The sequence below is a fragment of the Nomascus leucogenys genome, chromosome 18, assembly GCF_006542625.1.
Source record: "Nomascus leucogenys isolate Asia chromosome 18, Asia_NLE_v1, whole genome shotgun sequence".
In the NCBI taxonomy this organism is placed as follows: Eukaryota; Metazoa; Chordata; class Mammalia; order Primates; family Hylobatidae; genus Nomascus; species Nomascus leucogenys.
Window position 1 is genome coordinate 50,015,937 of NC_044398.1, and position 23,864 is coordinate 50,039,800.

Below are 23,864 nucleotides of genomic sequence, written 5' to 3' on the forward strand. Positions count from 1 at the left end.
GTAGTGTATTAACTGTACAAAAAAAGACACTACAGTTCGAAAACAAATCTTATACAGCCTTACATTTCATTTCTTTCTTCAAAAAAAAAAAAAAAACCCTGCTAGAACCAACTGATTTGTCATCATCTTCATGTTTATCTTTATTTTCCTCCTCTTCCTCATTCTGTTCATTTTCCTCATCTTTCTTTTTGTTGCTTTTGTTTTTCAGCCTTGGTGACTCCTGTTTTTTATTTTTTGCAGCATCAGGCTTTCCTTTAGCTTGGTATGCAGCAATATCCTTTTTGTATTTTTCCTTCAGCTTCACAGCCATCTTTCCATAAGGTTGCTTGTCATCTGCAGCTCTCCCAGTTTCTTTGCAGTATATCCAGTGGATAGGCCAGGATGTTTACCTTTGATTTTTGGCCCATACTCAGAACAGAACAAGAAAAAGGCCAAACAAAGGAGGCCCCTTGGGTGTATTGGGATCCTTGAACTTCTATTTTGTTTTCCCTTTAGGAGGGATGTAGGTTTTCATTTCTCTTTCATAATTGGCCAGGTTTGCCTTTGCCTGTCTTCACATTTTCCCTTCTCTTTAGCAAACGTGGTTTTCCACCTCTTTGAGCGCTTCTTAGAAAGACCCTTCGAAGCTGACTGAAGCATCTGGGTGCTGCTTCTTGTGCTCCTCCTGGCAAGTTTGCACAAATAATGTGTATGATGACATTTTGCCTCTTCTTCGGATCTTTGCCCATGTTCAGTTATTTTTCCTCAGCAAGGCATAGAGTTGCTCAGTGCCTTTCTGGCTCACACTTGCCCTGGCGTTGTTTCTGTGGAGCTCAGTGTACTGCCGACACATGGGATTATATCAAACTGAGACGCTTCTGCGTGGCAAGGGAAAGAGTCAACAGAATGAAGAGATGACCTATATAATGGGAGAAAATATTTGTAAACTATACGTCTAACAAGGGGTTAATATTTTCATTGTTTCTGAATCAATAATTTATAATAAGTTTTTTTCTTTCATTTTTATGTGGCTCTTCCTAGACCTTGGATTGTAACATGTAGTTCCTGCTGTATGGCTTTCTGCGTGTTTATAATTTTAACAGTTTCTCTTGGAGCTTCCCAACCTGTTTCCCCACCCTTCACCCTGGTATTGACTGGAAATCTATCTCAGCTCTTACATTTTATCCCATTGTGTCCACTCTTGCTCATTTTACCTGCCTTGGTATCTAACCACCTTTTCTATAGAGATACCTTTTAACCACTTATCCATCTCCTTTGCCCTCCTACTTCTCGTTGCCTTTAACTAAAACTCTAGATTGGATGTCTCATGTTGAACATAGTGAAACCGACTTCCTTATCTTTCTCCCTAACTCCTCCTTCATACTTATCTTTGTAGTCACTGGGGAAGGTGTAGTCATAAAGCCTGGCAGTGAAAGAGATTGAACGTGGACTGGCCTTTAACTCATTGTTGTCTCCAGCCCCACAATTCCTCTCTCACTAGTGTGAAACCATACAGCTCACTTGTTATTCTTCATCCTTCTTTTCTCCATTCTTAGGGATAAATGTCTAACTACAGTATGTCTGAGCTGCTGTAACCTTTTGAAAAGTAGCTGCATATTCACTCGCTCATCTCTGTATCTTCAAAGATATTTCTTAAGTTATTTTATTACTTTCCCGGAAAAAAAATCACCTAAGGATAAGCATTTCAGGGTAAAATTTTGAAAAGTTGTGAAAAATTTGTGTAGGTAAATGATCAAAGCACATAGTGACTAGTGTTCTGGTAATGCTTGAAAGTAACGACTGAGTGTCTGAAAGGTCAGAATTCCTGTTTACTGTGATGGGAGAGACCATGGGGTGAGCATATTTGGCAGAGCTCGGGTAGGGTAGAGATGGGAATACATTTTGGGTATGATAACTTTGAGGTATTTATTGGACCACCAAGTAGATTTGGTTATTATGTATCAATAGTCTTTTTTAATCTAGAAGAATGCCCCTCCCTTGACAGTACTTTTTTGAAGAGTTCAGGTCTGTTGTCTAATAGAATGTCTCACATTCTGGATTTGTTTGATTGTTTTCTAATAATTGCTTAAGGTGAAACATGCTTTTGACAAGAATATAACGTAGGTGACATTGTGTATGTTTTATTGCATCACATAGGAGGCATATCTTGTCAGGTCTCATTAGTGCTCTTAAGTTTGATCATTTGGTTAAGCTTATGCCACCACATCTCTCCATTGTTAAGGTATTTTATCCTTTTTACGATTAGTAAGTAGGCTGGGTGTGGTCGCGCCTGCAATCCCAGTACTTTGAGAGGCAGAGGTGGGTGGATCACATGAGCCCAGGAGTTTAAGACCAACCTGGGCAACATGGTGGAACCTCATCTCTAAAAAAATACAAAAATTAGCAGGGTGTGGTGGTGTGCAACTGCAGTTCCTGCTACTCAGGAGTCTGAGGTGGGAAAATTGCTTGAGCCCGGAGGTGGAGGTTGCAGTGACCCAAACTGTACAGCTGCACTCCAGCCTCCGTGACAGAGTGAGACTGTGTCTCAAAAATAAATAGCCAGGTGCGGTGGCTCATGCCTATAATCCCCCCACTTTGGGAGGCTGAGGCAGGCGGATCATCTGAGGTCGGGAGTTCGAGACCAGCCTGGCCAACATGGCAAAACCCCGTCTCTAATAAAAATGCAAAAATTAGCTGGGCATGGTGGCTCATGCCTGTAATCCTAGCTGCTTGGGAGGCTGAGGCAGGAGAATTGCTTCAACCTGGGAGGTGGAGCCTGCAGTGAGCCAAGATCGTGCCATTGTACTCCAGCCTGGGCAACAGAGACTCTGTCTCAAAAAATAAATAAGATAAAAAAATAAATAAAATAATTAGGAAGTAATCAGGGGACAAATGTGTTAGGACACCTAATAACTTTTAACATATGTTTTTATTCTCTTTACCCATTCAATACATAAACTTGAAAAACAGTTATTTCGTCCTAACAGTTTTATAATAGAGGAGTTGTTTCTTGTATAATCAGAAGTTTAGAAAGATGCTTGTCATAATTAAAAATAAGGGACAAAATGAAGTTGAGATAGTGTGGAGGTGCAGTGGGAGAGGGCAGTGGTAAAGCCGGCCTCAGTGGCTGTTGGTGGTTGTGTTTGCATGTGTTTGAAGGGCAGTGCTGACCACAATCTTGATGTATAAAACTTTCCTGATTCCTTATAGCTGTTACAAAAAAAGTTTTGCTTTTAAAAATGTAAGCAACATTATATTCTTAGTCTTCAGCGATCTTGGTTTGAGTTAATGAACTTATTTATTTTTTTACAGGTTTAAATGTGATACTGGTGTAGATCTCCTTGTTTTAAGGTAATTTTTTACTTTTTGAAAATGTATTGTATTAAATTTGTTAGTCAAGTAGTTTGTGTAGAAAGTAAATTTCAGTTACTAAAATTGTATCAGTGACTAATTGACTTACCACCTGGCCTTATAGGTGTTACCTGTCATAGAGAAGATTGTTATCCTCAGGAGAATGATGGTTACTACACCTGTAGTGTATAATAATATGCTCAGTACTTGTTTGCTATAGAAAATTAGTAGGTTGTTATGGAACCTTGGGTTTACACGTTTTTGGTAAATCTCAGTTTGCCTTAGGATCGTTGAGCATTGGGTTGAATGTATTAGTTTCCTAGGGCTGCTGTAACAAATACTACAAACTGGGGTGCTTAAACAGCAGACAGTTACTTTTATTCTCTCACTGGTCTGGAGGCTAGAAGTCCAAAATCAGTTTTGGCAGGGCCGTGCTCCTTCGGAAGGCTCCACGGGAGAATCCTTCCTTCCTCACTCCTGCCTGGCTTCTGGTGGTTGCCAGCAGTCCTTGGTGTTCCTTGGCTTTTAGCTGCTTCACTCCACTCCAGTTTCTGCCTGTCTCTTCAGATGGTCTTCTCCCTCTGTAGCTTTCCTCTCTGTAAATCTCCTTCTCCTTTTTTTCTTTTTATTTTGCGACAAAGTCTCACTCTGTCACCCAGGTTGGAGTGCAGTGGCGTGATCTTGGTCCACCACAACTTCAGACTCCTGGGCTCAAGAGATCCTTCCACCTCAGCTTCCCAAGTAGCTGGGACTACAGGTGCATGCCACCACACCCAGCTAATTTTTGTAATTCTTGTAGAGGCAGGATTTTGCCATGTTGGTCAGGCTGCTCTCAAATTCCTGGGCTCAAGCAATCCACCTGCCTCAGCCTCCCAAAGTGTTGGGATTATAGGTGTAAGCCACTGTGTCCTTAATCTCCCTCTCCTTATAAAGGCACCAGTCATTGGATTTTGGGGCCCACCCTAATCAAATATGACCTTGTCTTAACTCGATTACATCTGCAAAGACCTTTGTTATAAATAAAGTCACATTCACAGATCCTGGGGTTAGGACTTGAACTGTCTTTTGGGGGGAACACAATTCATCCCCAAACAGGTGGGAACTGGCTCATGCTGTAGTGATATGAGGATGCGGTGATCATTAAAACCCGGAATGCCGCGTTCTAGGAGGTACTAAAATATTTTGGAATTGGTATAGAAATGAAAGTAAATGCATATTAGTTATTAGTGAGCCTTTCTAAGAAGGTGAAGGAGGTTTGAGGGAGTAATGAAAGGGAGGAAAGTTCTTCTCAACTCTTGTGTCTACCTGGTTAGTGTATATTTACTGTTCTAGTTATTGGCTTTTGTTTTGGTCATAAGTGACTGAAAAATGTAGATTACAATGAGAATGAAAGTGTTTTTAATGTGGCAGTGCATATGATAATAGACACGTTTGCTTTTCGGAGTTTGAGATTTGAAGTAACGTTCTTTAAATGGCCTATACTGTGTGATGCTTGTGAGTAAATACCAAATCCAGATTGCATTAACTTTTTTCTTCATTCTCTTTCTCCATTTAAATAAAACAGCTCTATTCATCCAACAAGCCATAAAGCCATAATGTGGTATAGCATCCTTTTTGAGAGGTGAATATTATTGAATGAAAATGGCTGACAGAAGTGGGAAGATTATTCCAGGACAAGTGTATATTGAGGTGGAATATGATTATGAATATGAAGCAAAGGACAGAAAGATTGTGATAAAACAAGGGGAGCGGTACATCTTGGTGAAAAAGACCAATGATGACTGGTGGCAAGTCAAGCCAGATGAAAGCTCCAAAGCATTTTATGTGCCAGCCCAGTATGTGAAGGAGGTCACGCGCAAAGCTCTAATGCCACCTGTTAAGCAGGTAGCTGGTCTGCCAAATAACTCCACGAAAATAATGCAGAGTTTGCATCTTCAGAGATCAACAGAAAATGTGAACAAATTGCCTGAGCTTTCAAGTTTCGGAAAGCCATCGTCATCTGTTCAGGGAACAGGTCTTATTCGTGATGCCAATCAGAATTTTGGACCCAGTTATAATCCAGGTCAGACTGTCAACCTAAGCCTGGACCTGACCCATAATAATGGAAAGTTTAACAATGACTCACATTCTCCTAAAGTTTCCAGCCAGAATAGGACACGCTCATTTGGTCATTTTCCTGGTCCAGAGTTCTTGGACGTAGAGAAAACTAGCTTCTCCCAGGAACAATCTTGTGATTCCGCAGGAGAAGGCTCTGAAAGAATACATCAAGATTCTGAATCTGGTGATGAACTTAGCAGCAGCTCCACTGAACAGATAAGGGTAAGATTAAAAATAGAATGAGGAAACACTGTACCACCCTAGTGAAAATATTAGTTATAGTTTTAATTGAAATGTTTGTAAGAGTTAAGACTTGTTTTGCTTTGTATTTTCAGAGTACATGGGTTCTGTCCTGATTTAGAGATCTAGAAAATATGTGAAATAACTTGTGGAGTTCATAAAGGGTCACTTTTTGGTTTTCATAATTATTCTTATACCATGACAGGACTAGATCTACTTTAAGTGAGGAAACTTTTTTTTCCCTTTTCTCTATTGATTATGTATAAGGCAGAGGGGATTTACTTAATTTACTCAGTGATGATATTTCTTCTAATAGAAAAAATTTTTACTCTTTTTTACCTGTACCCATTTTGACTTGTTTCCAAGAGGTCTTCAGGTAATAATGGTTATTTGAGGAAAGATGTCGTTGGACTATTAACTGCTAACTTTTGTCTTAAGTGTCTAAGTATCCACACTTGATTTCACTGAGTATTAGCCTGAAAAATTTTTCTGTGTTCCTGTTTTTTTTTAAGACAAGATCTTGCTCTGTCACCCAGGCTGTAATACAGTGGAACAGTCATGGCTTACTGCAGCCTTCACCTCCTGGGCTCAAGTGATCTTCTCACCTCAACTTCCCCAGTAGCTGGTACTACAGGTGTGTGCCACCACACCCAGCTAATTAAAAAAAATTTTTTTTTTTTTTAGAGACAGGGTCTCACTGTGTTGCCCAGGCTGGTCACTTCCTGGGCTCAAGTGATCTTTCTGCCTTGGCCTCCCAGAGAGCTGGGATTACAGGTGTGTGCCACTGTACCTGGCTTTTTTTTTTTTTCCGTTTTAAACCTTTCTTTTGAGATTAGATCTATGCCATTTTATTTCTCAAGTGAAGTGAAGACATTTTAAAAGTACATACATGAAATTGAAACTTGATTGTATTAAGTCTAACTTTAAGTGAATTTAAAAATTAATGAGTTTTTGGCCTGAAGCTCTGTTGTAAGATTATTCATCAAGTCTGTGAATAATTGTGAGGTGTGCCCTTAATTGTGGTCTGATTGTCATGGAAGTATATTCTTTCTGTAGGTTGTAATTTTTCTTGTGACATTTTGGAATGGAAATAAGAAAAAGGGAAGACTTTAGAAAAACTTCTAGTGTTTGAGATCAAGGAAGCTATGTGAAGTAGCTCTGTCAGTTTATCATCGTGTGTCTTAGTGAGTTTTTGTTCAGTCTTTATGTGATACTCTGACATAGAATATATAGTCTTTCCTGGAATTTTTCTATGTTTAGCTCCTCAGAGAACTAATGGGTCTTAGGAAAGACACAGGATTCCATCCAGCCATCACCACAATTTCACACTTCAAATTACATTTTATATTTATGTACGTGCGCAATCCTATGTTTTTTTCGTTACAGTCATCTTAAGTTCACTGCCCTGGAGTTCCATGGCTCCTAACTTCTCCTGGGGCCTTAACACTGTCTGGAAATCCTATTAGATTTCTCCAGCCAGCCCTCTTCCTAACTCTCCATGGCAGCTGTTTCAGACCTTCTCCATTTTCCTTAGTTCTCTGATTCACTTATTTTCCCCTGCTCTCATGAGAAGATAACCTTGCCTTCCACTTTACAGCAAATATGAAAGCCATGGGATGGAAACGACTTCAGTTTTGGGGAGCACATGGTTAATAGTACTGGCTTTAGATTGGAATCTGGTTCTATATCACTTGCCATCTGTGTGATAATTGAGGAAAATTGCTGAACCTCTGTGTGTTTTAGTTCCTTCATTTAAAAATGGGGGTCACAGGGTTCTTGAGGCACATAATAAATGCATTATGTATCTATTGATGTTTAATAAACTACCCCCATTCGAGTGGCTTAAAATAGTAAACATTACCACTTGGTTCCTGTGAGTCACTGAATCAGAAGTAGCTTAGTTGGGTGATTCCGAAGGCTAGGGGTGTCTCCTGAGGTTGCAGTCCTAATGAAGGCTGGGGCTGGAGGGGCTGCTTCTGAAGATGGTTCACTCATATGGGGCTAGTTGGGCCTCTTCATGGCTGCTTGTGTGTTGTTTCTAGTCTTCTTCAGATGGAGCAAGAGAACGTGGTAGACACTGCATTGTCCTTTAGTCCTCATCTTTGAAATTGCCCACTGTCATATCCTATTGATTGTGCAGTTCAGCCTTGTTCTGTGTGGGAGGAGACTACACAGGGGTGTGCATATCAGGATTTGAGGATCATTGAGGAGCCTCCTTGGGGACTGGCTATAACAATAAGTATGCCATAAAATACAGCTGCCATTATTATTATTGTTGTTATTTCTGTTAATATTTCCACCATCAGATCTATAAATACACCCGTATCAACAGTCCTCTTTTCCCCCAGTACAATGCAAGTGTTTCCTGTGCAATCAAAGAGCATTCTCCTCATATTCACTCTTCCCACATTTCACATACCTTATGCCAAAGATTATAGTATTGTGCTCATATGGCTTTAGACTTGTTGTTTGTCAAGTGTTTTCAGCATTTACATTTGCTCATGTTTTTCTCATCTTAGTAAAGCTCTTCTTCAACTCCACCTTCCCCTCTGAGCATCTTTTATCTTCCTTTACCTTTATTGGTGACCCCTGGAAAGACTGATACGTATTTGCTTTTCTGCACTTCCTCATTTCCCACTCACTTGATAACCTCTCCGGTGTGATTTCTGGCTCCACCACACCACCCAAACTGTTTCTGCTAGAGATACTCATGGTTTCATTGTTGATACATTTACAAGGCAGTTAAAAGAATTTTAGCATGCGCCTGTAGTCCCAGCTATGCAGGAGGCTGTGGTGGGAGGATCACTTGAGACCAGGAGTTTGAGACCAGCCTGAGTGACATAGTGAGATCTCGTCTCTAAAAAACAAGAACCAAAAAACCCCACAAAATTGTATATGTAATTTATACAGTTATCACAGCCAACAAGTTTAATAATCAGATGCCAAATTTAAATAATTTTTTATTCAAACATAGCAAGAGTAATTTTCAGTGTATGGCTTGATGAATTTTTACTTATGTATACACTCTGTAACCAGTCTCGAGCCCCTTCCTTGTCAGTATCACACCCACGGCTCCTATGTCTTTCTTAGGAGGTTTTCGTTTTCCTGACTTATATCACTACTGATCAGTCTTCTTTAATTAAACTTTTCATTTTGAGAGAATTGTAGATTCATAAGCAGTTGTAAGAAATAATTTGGAGGCCGGGTGTGGTGGCACATGCTTGTAATCCCAGCACTTTTGAGAGGCCGAGGTGGGAGGATCACCTGGGCCCAGGAGGTCGAGACTAAATTGAGAAACATGGCGAAACCCGGTCTCCACAAAAAATACAAAAATTAGTCGGGTGTATTGGCATGTGCCTATAGTCCCAGCTACTTGGGAGGCCGAGGTGGGAGGATCATTTGAGCCCAGGAGGCAGAGGTTGCAGTGACCGGAGATTGCACCTCCAGCTTGGGAAACAGTGAGACCCTGTCTCAAAATAATAATAATAATTTGGACAGGTCTCTTGTACCCTCTATCCAGTTACCTTTAGTGGTAGCATCTTGCAAAACTATACTGTAATTTCACCATCAGGGGTTTCATATTGGTACAGTTAATATGCTGAGCATTTCCATCACCACAGGAATCCTGTATGTTGCCCTTTACAGCCATAACCAATTCCCTCCCACCTTAACCCTCCTTAACCCCGATCACCACTCATCTGTTTTCCATTGCTACACTTTTGTCATTTGAAGAATTTTATATAAATGGAATCATACCTTTGGGGATTGGCCTTTCATTCAGTATAACTCTGTAGATTGACCCAGGCTGCTGTGTGTTATCAATAGTTTGTTCTTTTTGTTGCTGAGTAGTATTCTATGGTATAGAGGTACCATAGTTTATCTAACCATTTATCCATAAAAGAATATCTAGGTTGTTTCCAGTTTTTGGCTGTTGCAAACAAAGCTGCTATCAACATTTCTGTACAGGTTTTTATGTGAATATAACTTTTCATTTCTTTGGGATAAATACCTACAAGTATAATTGCTGTTCATAAAGTAGTTGGATGGTTAGTTTTTAGAAAATAGTCCCAAGTGTTTTTACAGAGTGACTGTATCATTTTAAATTCCCACCAGCAGTGTATGAGTAATCCGGTTCCTCCACGTGCTCACCAGCATTTGGTGTTGTCACTATTTTTTTATTTTAGTCATTCTGATAGGTGGGCAATGATATCTCATTTTGATGTTGATGTGCATTTCTCTAATGGGTACTGATGTTGAATATGTTTTCATGTGTTTATTTGCCATTGATATATCCTCTTCATTGAAATGTTTCTGCATGTCTTTTGCCCATTTTCAAATTGGATTGTTTGGTTTTTTTACTGTTGAATTTTGAGAGTTTTTTTTTTTTACATAGTATAGATACTAGCCATTTGCCAAATATATGGTTTGCAGATATTTTCTCCCACCATGTAGCTTGCCTTTTCATCCTCTTGATAGTGTCTTTGCAGAGCACAAGTTTTTAACTTTGATGAAGTCTTGTTTACTGGTTTTTGCTTGTGTGGAATCATGGTTTTGTGTTAAGTCCAAGAACTAGTTTTAACTTTGTTGAACTCCAGTTTATCCGTTTTCCCTTTTATAGATCATGCTTTTATATCAAGTATAACAACTCTAGCTATATTAGGCTTCTCCAGAGAAATAGAACTGACAAGGTTGTATATGTGTATGTGTATACAGTCATGCACCGCATAATGACATTTCAGTCAATGATGGACTGCATGTATGACGATGGTACCAGAAGATAATAATACTGTATTCTTACTGTTCATTTCTGTGTTTAGATACACAAATACTTACCATTTTGTTCCAGTTGCCTACAGTATTCAGTACAATAATATGTTGTACAAGTTTGTAGCCTAGGAACAATAGGCTATACCATCTAACTTAGGTGTGTAGTAGGCTATACCATCTCGTTTTGTGTAAGAACACTCTGTGAAAGTCAAAGATGAAATTGACTGTTACATTTCTCAGAAAATATCTCTGTCGTTAAGTGATGCATGAAGTCCAGAATTTGCAGGGTGGACTAGCAGGCTAGAGACTCAGGGAAGAGCTGATGTTGCACTTCAAATTGATAGGCTGTCTGGTGGCCGAATTTCTTTTTGCTTGAGGTAGGTCAGTCTGTTGTTCTATTCAGGCCTTCATTTGATTGGATGAGGCCCACTCACATTCTGGGGGGCAGTCTGCTTTACTCTCAGTCCACATTTAAAAGTGTTAATTTCATCCAAAAAACATTGTCACAGAAACTTTCAGAATAATGGAAATATCTGGGTACTGTGGCCCAGCCCATTTGACACATACAGTTAACCATCACAGAAGCCTTAGACCCTGAATGCTTTATTTTTTTTTTAAGTTTATAGTTTCACATTTTATGTTTGAATTTGTGATCCATTTTGAGTTTAATTTTTTTTTTTTTTTGAGATGGGGTCTTAGTCTGTCACCTAGGCTGGAGTACAGTGGCACGATTGTAGCTCATTATAACCTTGAACCACTGAGCTCAAGTGATCTTCTCAGCCTCATGAGTAGTTGCGACTACAGGCATGTGCCACCATGCCCAGCTAGTTTATAATTTTTTTGTAGAGATGGAGTTTCACTGTGTTGCCCAGGCTAGTGTTGAACCCCTGGCCTCAAGTGATACTCTTGCCTCAGCCTCCCAGTGTGTTGGGATTATAGGCATGAGTCACTGTGCCTGGCCATGAGTTTAATATTATTTTATATAAGGTGTGAGCCTTAGATCAAGATTCTTTTTTTTTTTTTTTTTTTTTGCCTTTGGATATCTAATTGTTATAGTACCATTTGTTGAAAAGGCTGTGTTTCCTCCAATAAATTGTCTTCTACCTTGGTTAAAAATAATTTGGGCTCCTTTGTGTGGGTCTATTTCTGGGTCCTCTATTCTGTTTCATTCATATATGTCCTTTCTTTAATACCATGCAGTCTTATTTACCACAGCTATACAATAAGTCTCGAAATCAGATAAACTGATTCCTCTCACTTTATTCTTCTTTTTCAGAATTGTTTTAGCTATTGTGGTAGGCTGAATAATACTTACCAAAGATAATAATAGATCCTAATCCCTGGAACCTGTGAATGTTACCTTATTTGGGAAAGAGGTTTTTGCAGTTGTGATTAAGTTAAGGATCTTGACGAGATTATCCTAAACCCTCCATGTAATCACAAATGTCTTTATAAGAGAGAGGTAGAGGGCATTGCACACAGAGAAGGCTATGTGAAGAAGAAACAGATTTGAAGATGCTGGCCTTCAAGATAGGAGTGATGTGACCACAAGCCAAGGAATGCCAGCAGCCACCAGAAGCTGGAAGAAGGAAAGAGGGAATTCTTCCCTAGAGCCTCTGGTATGCACATACAAGAGCATCAGAATTGTTAGCTTGTACCTCTGTGGACTATGACTTTATCAACTAGAATAAAGTATTTATAGTACTAGAATATAGTAACTTTAGTTTTACAGATTCTACACATTTTCAAAGGTTTTGAGATTAGCACCTTTTCCTTCATCCTGGTTTAAGGAGGTAGTTTCAAACTTTCTTTTTTTTTTTTTTTTTGAGACCAGGTTTTTGCTCTGTCACCCAAGCCTGGAGTACAGTGATGTGATCTCGCCTCACTGCAACCTTCCACCTCCCAGGCTCAGGTGATCCTCCTGCCTCAGCCTCCCGAGTAGCTAGGACCAGGCATCCACCACCATTCCCAGCTAATTTTTTTGTATTTTTAGTAGAGATGGGGTTTCACCATGTTGGCCAGGCTGGTCTCAAATTCCTGACCTCAAGTGATCCTCCCGCCTCTGTCTCCTGAAGTGCTGGGATTCCAGGCATGAACCACTGAGTCCAACCAGTTTCTTTTTCTTTTTTTTTTGAGACGGATTCTTGCTGTCACCCAGGCTGGAGTGCAGTGGCGCAATCTTGGCTCACTGTAGTCTCTGCCTCCCAGGTTCAAGCAATTCTCCCGCCTTAGCCTCCTCAGTAGCTGGGATTACAGGCACACAACCATGCCCAGCTAATTTTTTGTATTTTTAGTAGAGACGGGGTTTTGCCATGTTGGCCAAGGCCAGTGTCAATCTCCTGACCTCAAGTGATCAGCCCACCTCAGCCTCTCAAAGTGCTGGGATTACAAGCTTGAGCTGCTGATCCCGGCCCAGTTTCGTACATTTTTAATAAAGGTAGGTTGTTTTGTCATAGTCTGCATTCTGTCCTGGAATTCCTGACCCACCTCAAATGCCTACATTAAAAAAAAAAAACTTGCATACATTGGGGTTCATTCTTTGTGTGGTAAACTTAAATGGGTTTTAACAAATGCACAATATTGGGTATCCACAGTTACAGCACCATACAGGATGTAATTACTACCTTAACATCCTCTGTGTTTCACCTTCCTTCCCTCACACTTCTGGCAACCACTCATCTATTGACCCTCATTGTAGTTTTGTCTATTCTAGAATGTCTTTTAATTGGAATTACACAGTAGGTAGCCTTTTCAGGTTGGCTTCTTTCACTTAGGAGTGTGTATTTAAGATTCATCCATGCCTTCTCATGGCCTGATAGCTCATTTCTTTTTATTGCTGTATAATCTAATTGTATGGCTCTATCACAGTTTATCTATTTATCTATTGAGTGATGTCTTGGTTGCTTCCAGTTTTTGTTGGTTATTAATAAAACTGCAATGAACATTCATGAGCAGATTCAAATCAGATGGGTAAATCCTTAAGAACATGATATATGGTATGTTTAACTCTGTTTAGTATGATATGACTGTTTAGCTTAAGGAACTGTCAAACTGTCTTTCTAAGTGGTTTTTCTATTTTGTATTCTCATCAGCAATGGATGAGAGTTGTACCACATATTCACCAGCATTTGGTATTACTAGTTTTTTGGATTTCACCCATTTTAATACATGTAAAATATCTCATTGTTTTAGTTTGTATTTCCTAATTACAAATAATGTTGAGCATCTTTTCATATGCTTATTATTTGCCATCTTTATATCTTCTTTGGTGAAGTGCCTATTCAGGTCTTTTGTCAGTTTTTAATTGGGTTGTTTTCTTATTGATGAGTTTTAAGAGTTCCTTGTATATTTTGAATGTAAATTCCTTAATCAGATATATGTTTTACAAATACTTCCAGTCTGCAGCTTGTCTTTTCATTCTCTTAACAGTAACTTTTGTAGAGCGAAAGTTTTCAATTTTAATAAAGTATAAAACTAAACAATTATTTCTCTCATGGATCATATTTTTACTGTTGTATCTAAAAACTCATTGCCAAACCAAAAGTCACCTAGATTTTATGTTTCACTTCTAGAATTTTTAGTTTCTCGCCTTAAATATAGGCCTGTGATCCATTTTTAGTTAATTTTTTGTGAAAGATGTAAGGTCTTTAGGTTCATTTTCTTCGCATATATCCATCTAATTGTTTCACCACCATTTGTTGAAAAAGACTTTTCTTTCTCCATGGAATTGACTTCGTTCTTTTGTCAAAGATCAAGTGACTATATTTTTGTGGGTATGTTTCTGAACTTTTTATTCTGTTCCATTGATCTCTGTGTCATTCTTTTGCTAATACCATGCTGTCTGGATTAATGTAGCTTTATAGTAAGTGTTGAAAGTAACTAATATGTGTCTTCCTACTTGGTTGTACTTCAGTATTGTGTTGGCTATTCTAAGTCTTTTGCTTTTCCATGTAAGGTTTACATTTCACTTTGTCCATATCTACAAAATAGTTTGTTGGGATTTTGATTGGAATTGGATTGAATCTACAGATCAAACTGGAAAGAATTGACATCTTAACACTGTAGTCTTGTAATCCATGGACAAGGACTATGTCTTCTTTTATTTAGACTGTTTTCGATAACGTTCATTAGAGTTTTGTAGTATTCTGTACCCTTTAGCTATCACCCTACTGTCGTCTATGGTCCTCAGCACCAAGCAACCATTAATCTATTCTCTATCTCCATAGATTTTCTAATTCTAGACCTTTTATTTTAGTGGAATCATATTTATGTGGCCTTTTGTGACTGCTTTCTTGCACTTGACTAAATGTTTTCAGTGTTCAGCCATGTTGTATGTAGCATGTATCAGTACTGCATTCCTTTTCGTGGTGGAATAATATTCTATTGTTTATCCATCTGCCACTTTTGGAGCATTTTGATTGTTGCCACCTTTTTTGGCTAGTATGAATAATTCTGCTATAAACGCCTGTGGACGTGTTTTTTTTGTTTGTTGTTGTTACACAATTTTATTGTTGTGGGAACATCACAGAGTGTACTTACACAAACCTAGATGGTCTATCCTCCTGCACACCCAGGCTAGGTGGTGTAGCCCATTGCTCCCAGGCTACAAACCTGTACAGCATGTGACTGTCCTGAATACTGTAGGCAGTTATAACACAGTGCTAAGTATTTGTGTATCTAAACATAGAAAAGGTACAGCAAAAATACAGTATTATAATCTTATGGGACCACGTTTGTATATGTGGTCCACCATTACTGAAACGTTGTTATTCAGCATATGACTGCATATAAAAATGCAATTGGGCCAGGTGCGGTGCTCACGCCTGTAGTCCCAGCACTTTGGGAGGCCAAGGTGGGCAGATCACGAGGTCAGGAGGTCAGGACCATCCCACCAGCAATGCATTAGGGTTCCAATTTTTCCACATCCTTGTCAATACTTTTTATTATCTGGCTTTTTGCTTATGGTTATTCTAGTGAGTAGGAAGTGTCTGATTGTGGTTTTAATTTGCATTTGCCTCATGATTAATAACGTTGAGCATCTTTTCATATGTTCATTTGCTATTTATATATTTTCCTTGGAGACATGTTTATTCAAATTCTTGGCACATTTTTAAGTTGTGTTGCCTTATTACTGAGTTGTAAGAATTCGTTATATAGTTTAGGTAGAGGTCACTTACCAACTGTATGATTTGCAAATATATTCTCCCATCTCCCATTCTGTAGTTGTTGAGACAAGGTTTGCTCTCTTGCCCAGGAGTGCAGTGGTGCGATCATGGCTCACTGCAGCCTTGACCTCCTGGGTTCAAGCGATTTTCCCACTTCAGCCTCTCAAGTAGCTGGGACAGCAGGCTCATGCCCTCAAGCCTGGCTAGTTTTTGTATTTTTTTTGTAGAGATGGGATTTTATCTTGTTGCCCACGCTGGCCTCAAACTCCTGGGCGCAAGCGATCTGCCTGCCTTGGCCTCCCAGAGTGCTGGGATTACAGGAGTGAGCCACTGCACCCAGCCTAATAGTAGATATTTTCAGTTTGCCGTCTAATAGTTCCGTCTGTGCCACAGCTGAGTTTGATTCTGATGCTTGCTTTGTTTCTTCATACTGTTTTTTTCTTGCCTTTTGGCATGCCTTGCAATTTTTGGTTGAGAGCCAGACATCCTATATCAGGTGATAGGATCTGAAGTGGGGTATTGGGTTAATCTGGGTAGAAACTGGATTGCCTTTAATGTTCGCTGTAGTTGTAGGTACCAGAGGCTTTAAATTTTTCAGACATCAGTGTTTTAGTCTCTAAGAGCTTTTCCTTAGTATCTACTTAAGGTAGGCGCCCCCCACCCACCCAACTCCCACCCTGTGCCCCTCAGTTCACTGTTAATGTACTGGAGGCCTGTTGGAGTGGTGGTAAAGTGTGGGGAAGGGGATAGTGTTCTGTTAGGATTAAATCTTAGCCTTTTAGTGTGTATGTGTCATGAGCTGTGAATTTCACAAGTGTCTCTTAGTTTACCCTTTCCCTTAGGCAAGACCAGGGATGTGGAGTCTGGGAAGTGCCCTTTCCTCAGGTCAGGTAAGGCTCTGGTAAACCCTTTTAAGTCTTTGTAAGTCTAGGAAGTAAGTCTGTTATGATGAATGACTTGGGCTTATTTCATACAAGTTATTTTTTCCCTCCCCTTGTCAGAGCTATGGGAGTATCTTCTTGGCTCTTTACTGTAGGAAGCTGGTGGTGGTTTTGGAAGTAAACCCCACAAAAGTATAAGGTCTTTCTTTCAAGACTGCCACTCCTAGAAGTTACTCATTCTCATCCTAGTCCACACTTAGCCTCCAGCAATTCATTGAAATGACCATTTAAATGTTCCTTCCAGTTTATAGCTCCAGGGTTTCTGTTCCAGGGAAATAGATCTGTGTGACTCTGAATTTGCCTTGCTCTCCAAATTTTGGGGTAGTGGTTTGACGCGTGACTTTGGTTCTGTAATGGGTCCAAGAAATAATTATTTTCAGTTTGTTCAGCTTTTATCTTGATGTTAGGATGAGAATGATGACTTCCAAGCTTGTTACATGTCTGAGCTAAAATAGGAAGTTCTACACTTGATTTTCATGTTTATCTTGTATCTTGCCACCTTGCCTAACTCAGTCACGATTTTATGAGCTGTTTTTATATCGTTTATTAAGAACCATATACTTTGCTGAAGTCCTTTTTTCCCCCTCATAATTACATTGATGTTCCTTTAATATGTGTGTCTTACCAACCTTGAGTATCAAGTTTCCCAGGTCCCTGTCATTAGAAAGTATGATCTGAAACTGGGGAGTAGAAATGATAAGACTTTTCTCTGTGAGGCTGACACGATGCCAGAAGGAAAAGTGGTAACTGACAACCTGACATTTAGGAAGAAGGCCAGAAATCTATAAAGCTTAGAATCATATTATTTTAAAAATGCAATAATGAGTTTTTATGATGATGACCATAAATCTAGAAATGTTTACATTTGTTATATACTAGCTTTTTTTTTTTCAAAGTAAAAAAAAGTTTAATGATGTCCTGGATCACATCCATTATTTTATTTTATTTATATATATATATATTTTTATTATACTTTAAGTTCTTGGGTACATGTGCACAACGTGCAGGTTTGTTACATATGTATACATGGGCCACGTTGGTATGCTTCACCCATTAACTCGTCACTTACATTAGGTATATCTCCTAATGCTATCCCTCCCCGCTCCCCCCACCCCACGACAGGCCCCGGTGTGTGATGTTCCCCTTCCTGTGTCCAAGTGTTCTCATTGTTCAGCTCCCACCTATGAGTGAGAACATGTGGTGTTTGGTTTTTTGTTCTTGCAGTAGTTTGCTGAGAATGATGGTTTCCAGCTTCATCCATGTCCCTACAAAGGACATGAACTCATCCTTTTTTGTGGCTGCATAGTATTCCATGGTGTATACGTGCCACATTTTCTTAATTCAGTCTATCATTGTTGGACATTTGGGTTGGTTCCAAGTCTTTGCTATTTTGAATAATGCTGCAGTAAACATACGTGTGCATGTGTCTTTATAGCAGCATGATTTATACTTCTTGGGGTATATACCTAGTAATGGGATGGCTGGGTCAAATGGTATTTCTAGTTCTAGATCCTTGAGGAATTGCCACACTGCCTTCCACAATGGTTGAACTAGTTTACAGTCCCACCAATGTAAAAGTGTTCCTATTTCTCCACATCCTCTCCAGCACCTGTTGTTTCCTGACTTTTTAATGATGGCCGTTCTAACTGGTATGAGATGGTATCTCATTGTGGTTTTGATTTGCATTTCTCTGATGGCCAGTGATGATGAGCATTTTTTCATGTGTTTTTGGGCTGCATAAATGTCTTCTTTTGAGAAGTGTCTGTTCATATCCTTTGCCAACTTGTTGATGGGGTTGTTTTTTTCTTGTAAATTTGTTTAAGTTCTTTGTAGATTCTGGATATTAGCCCTTTGTCAGATAAGTAGATTGCAAAAATTTTCTCCCATTGTGTAGGTTGCCTGTTCACTCTGATGGTAGTTTCTTTTGCTGTGCAGAAGCTCTTTAGTTTAATTAGATCCCATTTGTCAATTTTGGCTTTTGTTGCCATTGCTTTTGGTGTTTTAGACATGAAGTCCTTGCCCATGCCTATGTCCTGAATGGTATTGCCTAGGTTTTCTTCTAGAGTTTTTATGGTTTTAGGTCTAACATTGAAGTCTTCAATCCATCTTGAATTAATTTTTGTGTAAGGTGTAAGGAAGGGATCCAGTTTCAGCTTTCTACATATGACAAGCCAGTTTTCCCAGCACCATTTATTAAATAGGGAATCCTTTCCCCTTTTCTTGTTTTTGTCAGGTTTGTCAAAGATCAGATAGTTGTAGATGTGTGGTATTATTTCTGAGGGCTCTGTTCTGTTCAATTGGTCTATATCTCTGTTTTGGTACCAGTACCATGCTGTTTTGGTTACTGTAGCCTTGTAGTATAGTTTGAAGTCAGGTAGCATGATGCCTCCAGCTTTGTTTTTTTGGCTTAGGATTGACATGGCAATGTGGGCTCTTTTTTGGTTCCATATGAACTTTAAAGTAGTTTTTTCCAATTCTGTGAAGTCATTGGTAGCTTGATGGGGATGGCATTGAATCTATAAATTACCTTGGGCAGTATGGCCATTTTCACAATATTGATTCTTCCTATCCATGAACATGGAATGTTCTTCCATTTGTTTGTATCCTCTTTTATTTCATTGAGCGGTGGTTTATAGTTCTCCTTGAAGAGGTCCTTCACATCCCTTGTAAGTTGGATTCCTCGGTATTTTATTCTCTTTGAAGCAATTGTGAATGGGATTTCACTCATGATTTGGTTCTCTGTTTGTCTGTTATTGGTGTATAAGAATGCTTGTGATTTTTGCACATTGATTTTGTATCCTGAGACTTTGCTGAAGTTGCTTATCAGTTTAAGGAGATTTTGGGCTGAGACAATGGGATTTTCTAGATTTACAATCATGTCATCTGCAAACAGGGACAATTTGACTTCCTGTTTTCCTAATTGAATACCCTTTATTTCTTTCTCCTGCCTGATTGCCCTGGCTAGAACTTCCAGCACTATGTTGAATAGGGGTGATGAGAGAGGGCATCCCTGTCTTGTGCCAGTTTTCAAAGGGAATGCTTCCAGTTTTTGCCCATTCAGTATGATATTGGCTGTGGGTTTGTCATAGATAGCTCTTATTATTTTGAGATACGTCCCATCAGTACCTAATTTATTGAGAGTTTTTAGCATGAAGGACTGTTGAATTTTGTCAAAGGCCTTTTCTGCATCTATTGAGATAATCATGTGGTTTTTATCTTTGGTTCTGTTTATATGCTGGATTACGTTTACTGATTTGCATATGTTGAACCAGCCTTGCATCCCAAGGATGAAGCCCACTTGATCGTGGTGGATAAGCTTTTTGATGTGTTGCTGGATTCAGTTTGCCAGTATTTTATTGAGGATTTTTCCATCGATGTTCATCAGGGATTGGTCTAAAATTCTCTTTTTTTGCTGTGTCTCTACCAGGCTTTGGTATCAGGATGATGTTGGCCTCATAAAATGAGTTAGGGAGGATTCCCTCTTTTTCTGTTGATTGGAATAGTTTCAGAAGGAATGGTACCAGTTCCTCCTTGTACCTCTGGTAGAATTTGGTTGTGAATCCATCTGGTCCTGGACTTTTTTTGGTTTGTAAGCTATTAATTATTGCCTGAATTTCAGAGCCTGTTATTGGTCTATTGAGAGATTCAACTTCTTCCTGGTTTAGTCTTGGGAGGGTGTATGTGTCGAGGAATTTATCCATTTCTCTAGATTTTCGTTTATTTGCATAGAGGTGTTTATAGTATTCTGTGATGGTAGTTTGTATTTCTGTGGGATCGGTGGTGATATCCCCTTTATCATTTTTTACTGTGTCTATTTGATTCTTCTCTCTTTTCTTCTTTATTAGTCTTGCTAGCGGTCTATCAATTTTGTTGATTTTTTCAAAGAACCAGTTCCTGGATTCATTGATTTTTTTGAAGGGTTTTTTGTGTCTCTATTTCCTTCAGTTCTGCTCTGATCTTACTTATTTCTTGCCTTCTGCTAGTTTTTCAATGTGTTGGCTTCTGCTTCTCTAGTTCTTTTAATCGTGATGTTAGGGTGTTTAGTTTAGATCTTTCCTGCTTTCTCTTGTGGGCATTTAGTGCTATAAATTTTCCTCTACACACTACTTTAAATGTGTCCCAGAGATTCTGGTATGTTGTGTCTTTGTTCTTGTTGGTTTCAAAGAACATCTTTATTTCTGCCCTCATTTCGTTATGTATCCAGTAGTCATTCAGGAACAGGTTGTTCAGTTTCCATGTAGTTGAGCGGTTTTGAGTGAGATTCTTTATCCTGAGTTCTAGTTTGATTGCACTGTGGTCTGAGAGACAGTTTGTTATAATTTCTGTTCTTTTACATTTGCTGAGGAGTGCTTTGCTTCCAACTATGCGGTCAATTTTGGAATAAGTGCGGCGTAGTGTGAGAGGAATGTATATTCTGTTGATTTGGTATGGAGAGTTCTGTAGATGTCTGTTAGATCTGCTTGGTGCAGTGCTGAGTTCAATTCCTGGATATGCTTGTTAAGTTTCTGTCTCATGGATCTGTCTAATATTGACAGTGGGGTGTTAAAGTCTCCCATTATTATTGTGTGGGAGTCCAAGTCTCTTTGTAGGTCTTTAAGGACTTGCTTTATGAATCTGGGTGCTCCTGTATTGGATGCATATATATTTAGGAGAGTTAGCTCTTCTTGTTGAATTGATCCCTTTCCCATTATGTAATGGCCTTCTTTGTCTCTTTTGATCTTTGTTGGTTTAAAGTCTGTTTTATCAGAGACTAGGATTGCAACCCCTGCCTCTTTTTATTTTCCATTTGCTTGGTAGATCTTCCTCCATCCCTTTATTTTGAGCCTATGTGTGTCTCTGCACATGAGATGGGTCTCTTGAATACAGCATACTGATGGGTCTTAACTCTTTATCCAGTTTGCCAGCCCATTTACATTTAAGGTTAATATTGTTATGTGTGAATTTGATCCTGTCATTATGATGTTAGCTGGTTATTTTGCTCGTTAGTTGATGCAGTTTCTTCCTAGCCTTGATGGTCTTTACAATTTGGCATGTTTTTGCAGTGGCTGGTACCGGTTTTTCCTTTCCATGTTTAGTGCTTCCTTCAGGAGCTCTTTTAGGGCAGGGCTGGTGATGACAAAATCTCTCAGATGATCAAAATTCTCCAAGTTAAAGGAGGAAGTTCGAACCCATCACAAAGAAATTAAAAACCTTGAAAAAAGATTAGACGAATGGCTAACTGGAATAACCAATGTGGAGGAGGCCTTAAATGACCTGATGGGGCTGAAAACCATGGCACAAGAACTATGTGACGAATGCACAAGCTTCAGTAGCCAATTCGATCAGCTGGAAGAAAGGGTATCAGTGATTGAAGATCAAATGAATGACATGAAGTGAGAAGAGAAGTTTAGAGAAAAAAGAATAAAAAGAAACGAACAAAGCCTCCGAGAAATATGGGACTATGTGAAAAGACCAAATCTACATCTGATTGGTGTACGTGAAAGTGATGGGGAGAATGGAACCAAGTTGGAAAACACTGCAGAATATTATCCAGGAGAACTTCCCCAATCTAGCAAGGCAGGCCAACATTCAAATTCAGGAAATACAGAGAATGCCACAGAGATACTCCTTGAGAAGAGCACCTCCAAGACACATAATTGTCAGATTCACCAAAGTTGAAATGAAGGAAAAAATGTTAAGTACAGCCAGAGAGAAAGGTCGGGTTACCCACAAAGGGAAGCCCATCAGACTAACAGTGGACCTCTGGGCAGAAACTCTACCAGCCAGAAGAGAGTGGGGGCCAATATTCAACATTCTTAAAGAAAAGAATTTTCAACCCAGAATTTCATATCCAGCTAAACTAAGCTTCATAAGTGAAGGAGAAATAAAATCCTTTACAGACAAACAAATGCTGAGAGATATACTAGCTTTTTATGTTGGCATATATGTTCATAGAAAGAGTTTATTCATTGACGATGATAAACTAACACATTTCTGGCATTTGAAGCCTAATCTTACATTAATTTGGGAAATTTTATATATGGAACAACACATCAACCAACATTTCAAGGTGCTGTTATCATAGTTTAATGAGTTCAGAAAACCAGTTCCCGAATTTGTTATAGATTTCAGCTTTAGTTCTAATTGAAAACCATTTAAGTATTTCCTTTTAGTCTTTTTTTCTAAATTGTGTCAGCTGCTAATAGAGGTGTTTATTGTATTTAAAAAATACAAGTGTTAAATATATATGCATATATTTACAAAGTAGGAATCATGCTGTATGTGCAGTTTCACTATAGGGAATATTTTTAAAAGTATTATACAAATGGAATTTCACTTAAGAAGAGTGCTTGAGGAATGGGATTTTCTTTTTTTTAGGCTAATTGGATTTTCTGGTTAATTCAGGATTAAGTATAAAGTCCTTTTTGTTTTAATGTTTGTTAGAGATTTTCCTAAATCTATTTCTAGATAGATGGTACTGAATCTAAAAACAAGTGAAAACTGGCTTTGAATAGCCTGTTAATAGTGTCCCCTTTCATCCAAATCCTAGCTTGCTGCTGGTAAATCTTTTTGATAAGTCCTCTCTTGCCACACTCCTGGAACCATGGAGTCATTATTTAGCTTTCTTAAAATTTTCTGAAATGCTGCTTTGTCACCAGGCCAGTCTTACCATAGACTTCCTACTTAATTATTGCTTAGAGCATGTCTAAAGTCAGGAATCTTAGGCGATTTAGGGGCTCAGTCTTCTTTTAGTACATATGATTTCTGCTATATAATGGCTTAAATAAGTTTTGGTGAATTAGAAAACCTAATCCTCATTATTTATAACATAATATTTTTTGGTAAAATATGCTTGACGTTCCAGTCATCTTATAAAGCAACCTATTTGTAGGTTGGAATTGTCTCTTTGAGCACTAATATAATTGTTGCTTATTTTACTTTTTTAAAATTTAGGACAATGTGGGGACTGAACTTGGGTTGAAACTGATTTAGCTTTTCAGATTTTGGATCTGCCTCTGCTTTGCTGATCCTTGGGTGAACCATTTAATCTCTGAGCCTCAGTTTTCTCCCCTCTAGAAATGGAGCTCAGAATTGTCATTAGGTTTAAATGAAATTCTGTTGTGAAATGACTTATGTACCCAGACACAAGAAGAGGTACTTGGTACAATATTAGTTCTATTCACTGCACAGTAATGTATATACAGGCAGTGTTGGAGATTAGAATGACTAAGCACAAGTATATATGAGAATTTCATGGCCCTTCAAGATCCCATGGTTTTTTCTGCTTGTTTTAGTTTATATATATTAAAGTATACGAAAATTTGGCCAGGCATGGTGGCTCATG

The 23,864-nt window shown here is 38.8% G+C and overlaps 1 protein-coding gene across 7 annotated transcripts in view; it reads left to right on the forward strand.

Moving 5' to 3' along the window:
- The window catches only part of ARHGAP12 (Rho GTPase activating protein 12), a 128,937-nt gene that overhangs the window by 20,997 nt on the left and 84,076 nt on the right, over positions 1-23,864 (forward strand). For all 7 annotated transcript variants that reach the window (XM_003276000.3, XM_003276001.3, XM_003276002.3 and 4 more), the window contains exons 2-3: positions 3,292-3,330; positions 4,895-5,649. In XM_003276000.3, the coding sequence (XP_003276048.1) occupies positions 4,966-5,649 (684 nt within the window). In that variant the 5' untranslated portion in view covers positions 3,292-3,330; positions 4,895-4,965. The remainder of the gene's footprint in view (positions 1-3,291; positions 3,331-4,894; positions 5,650-23,864) is intronic.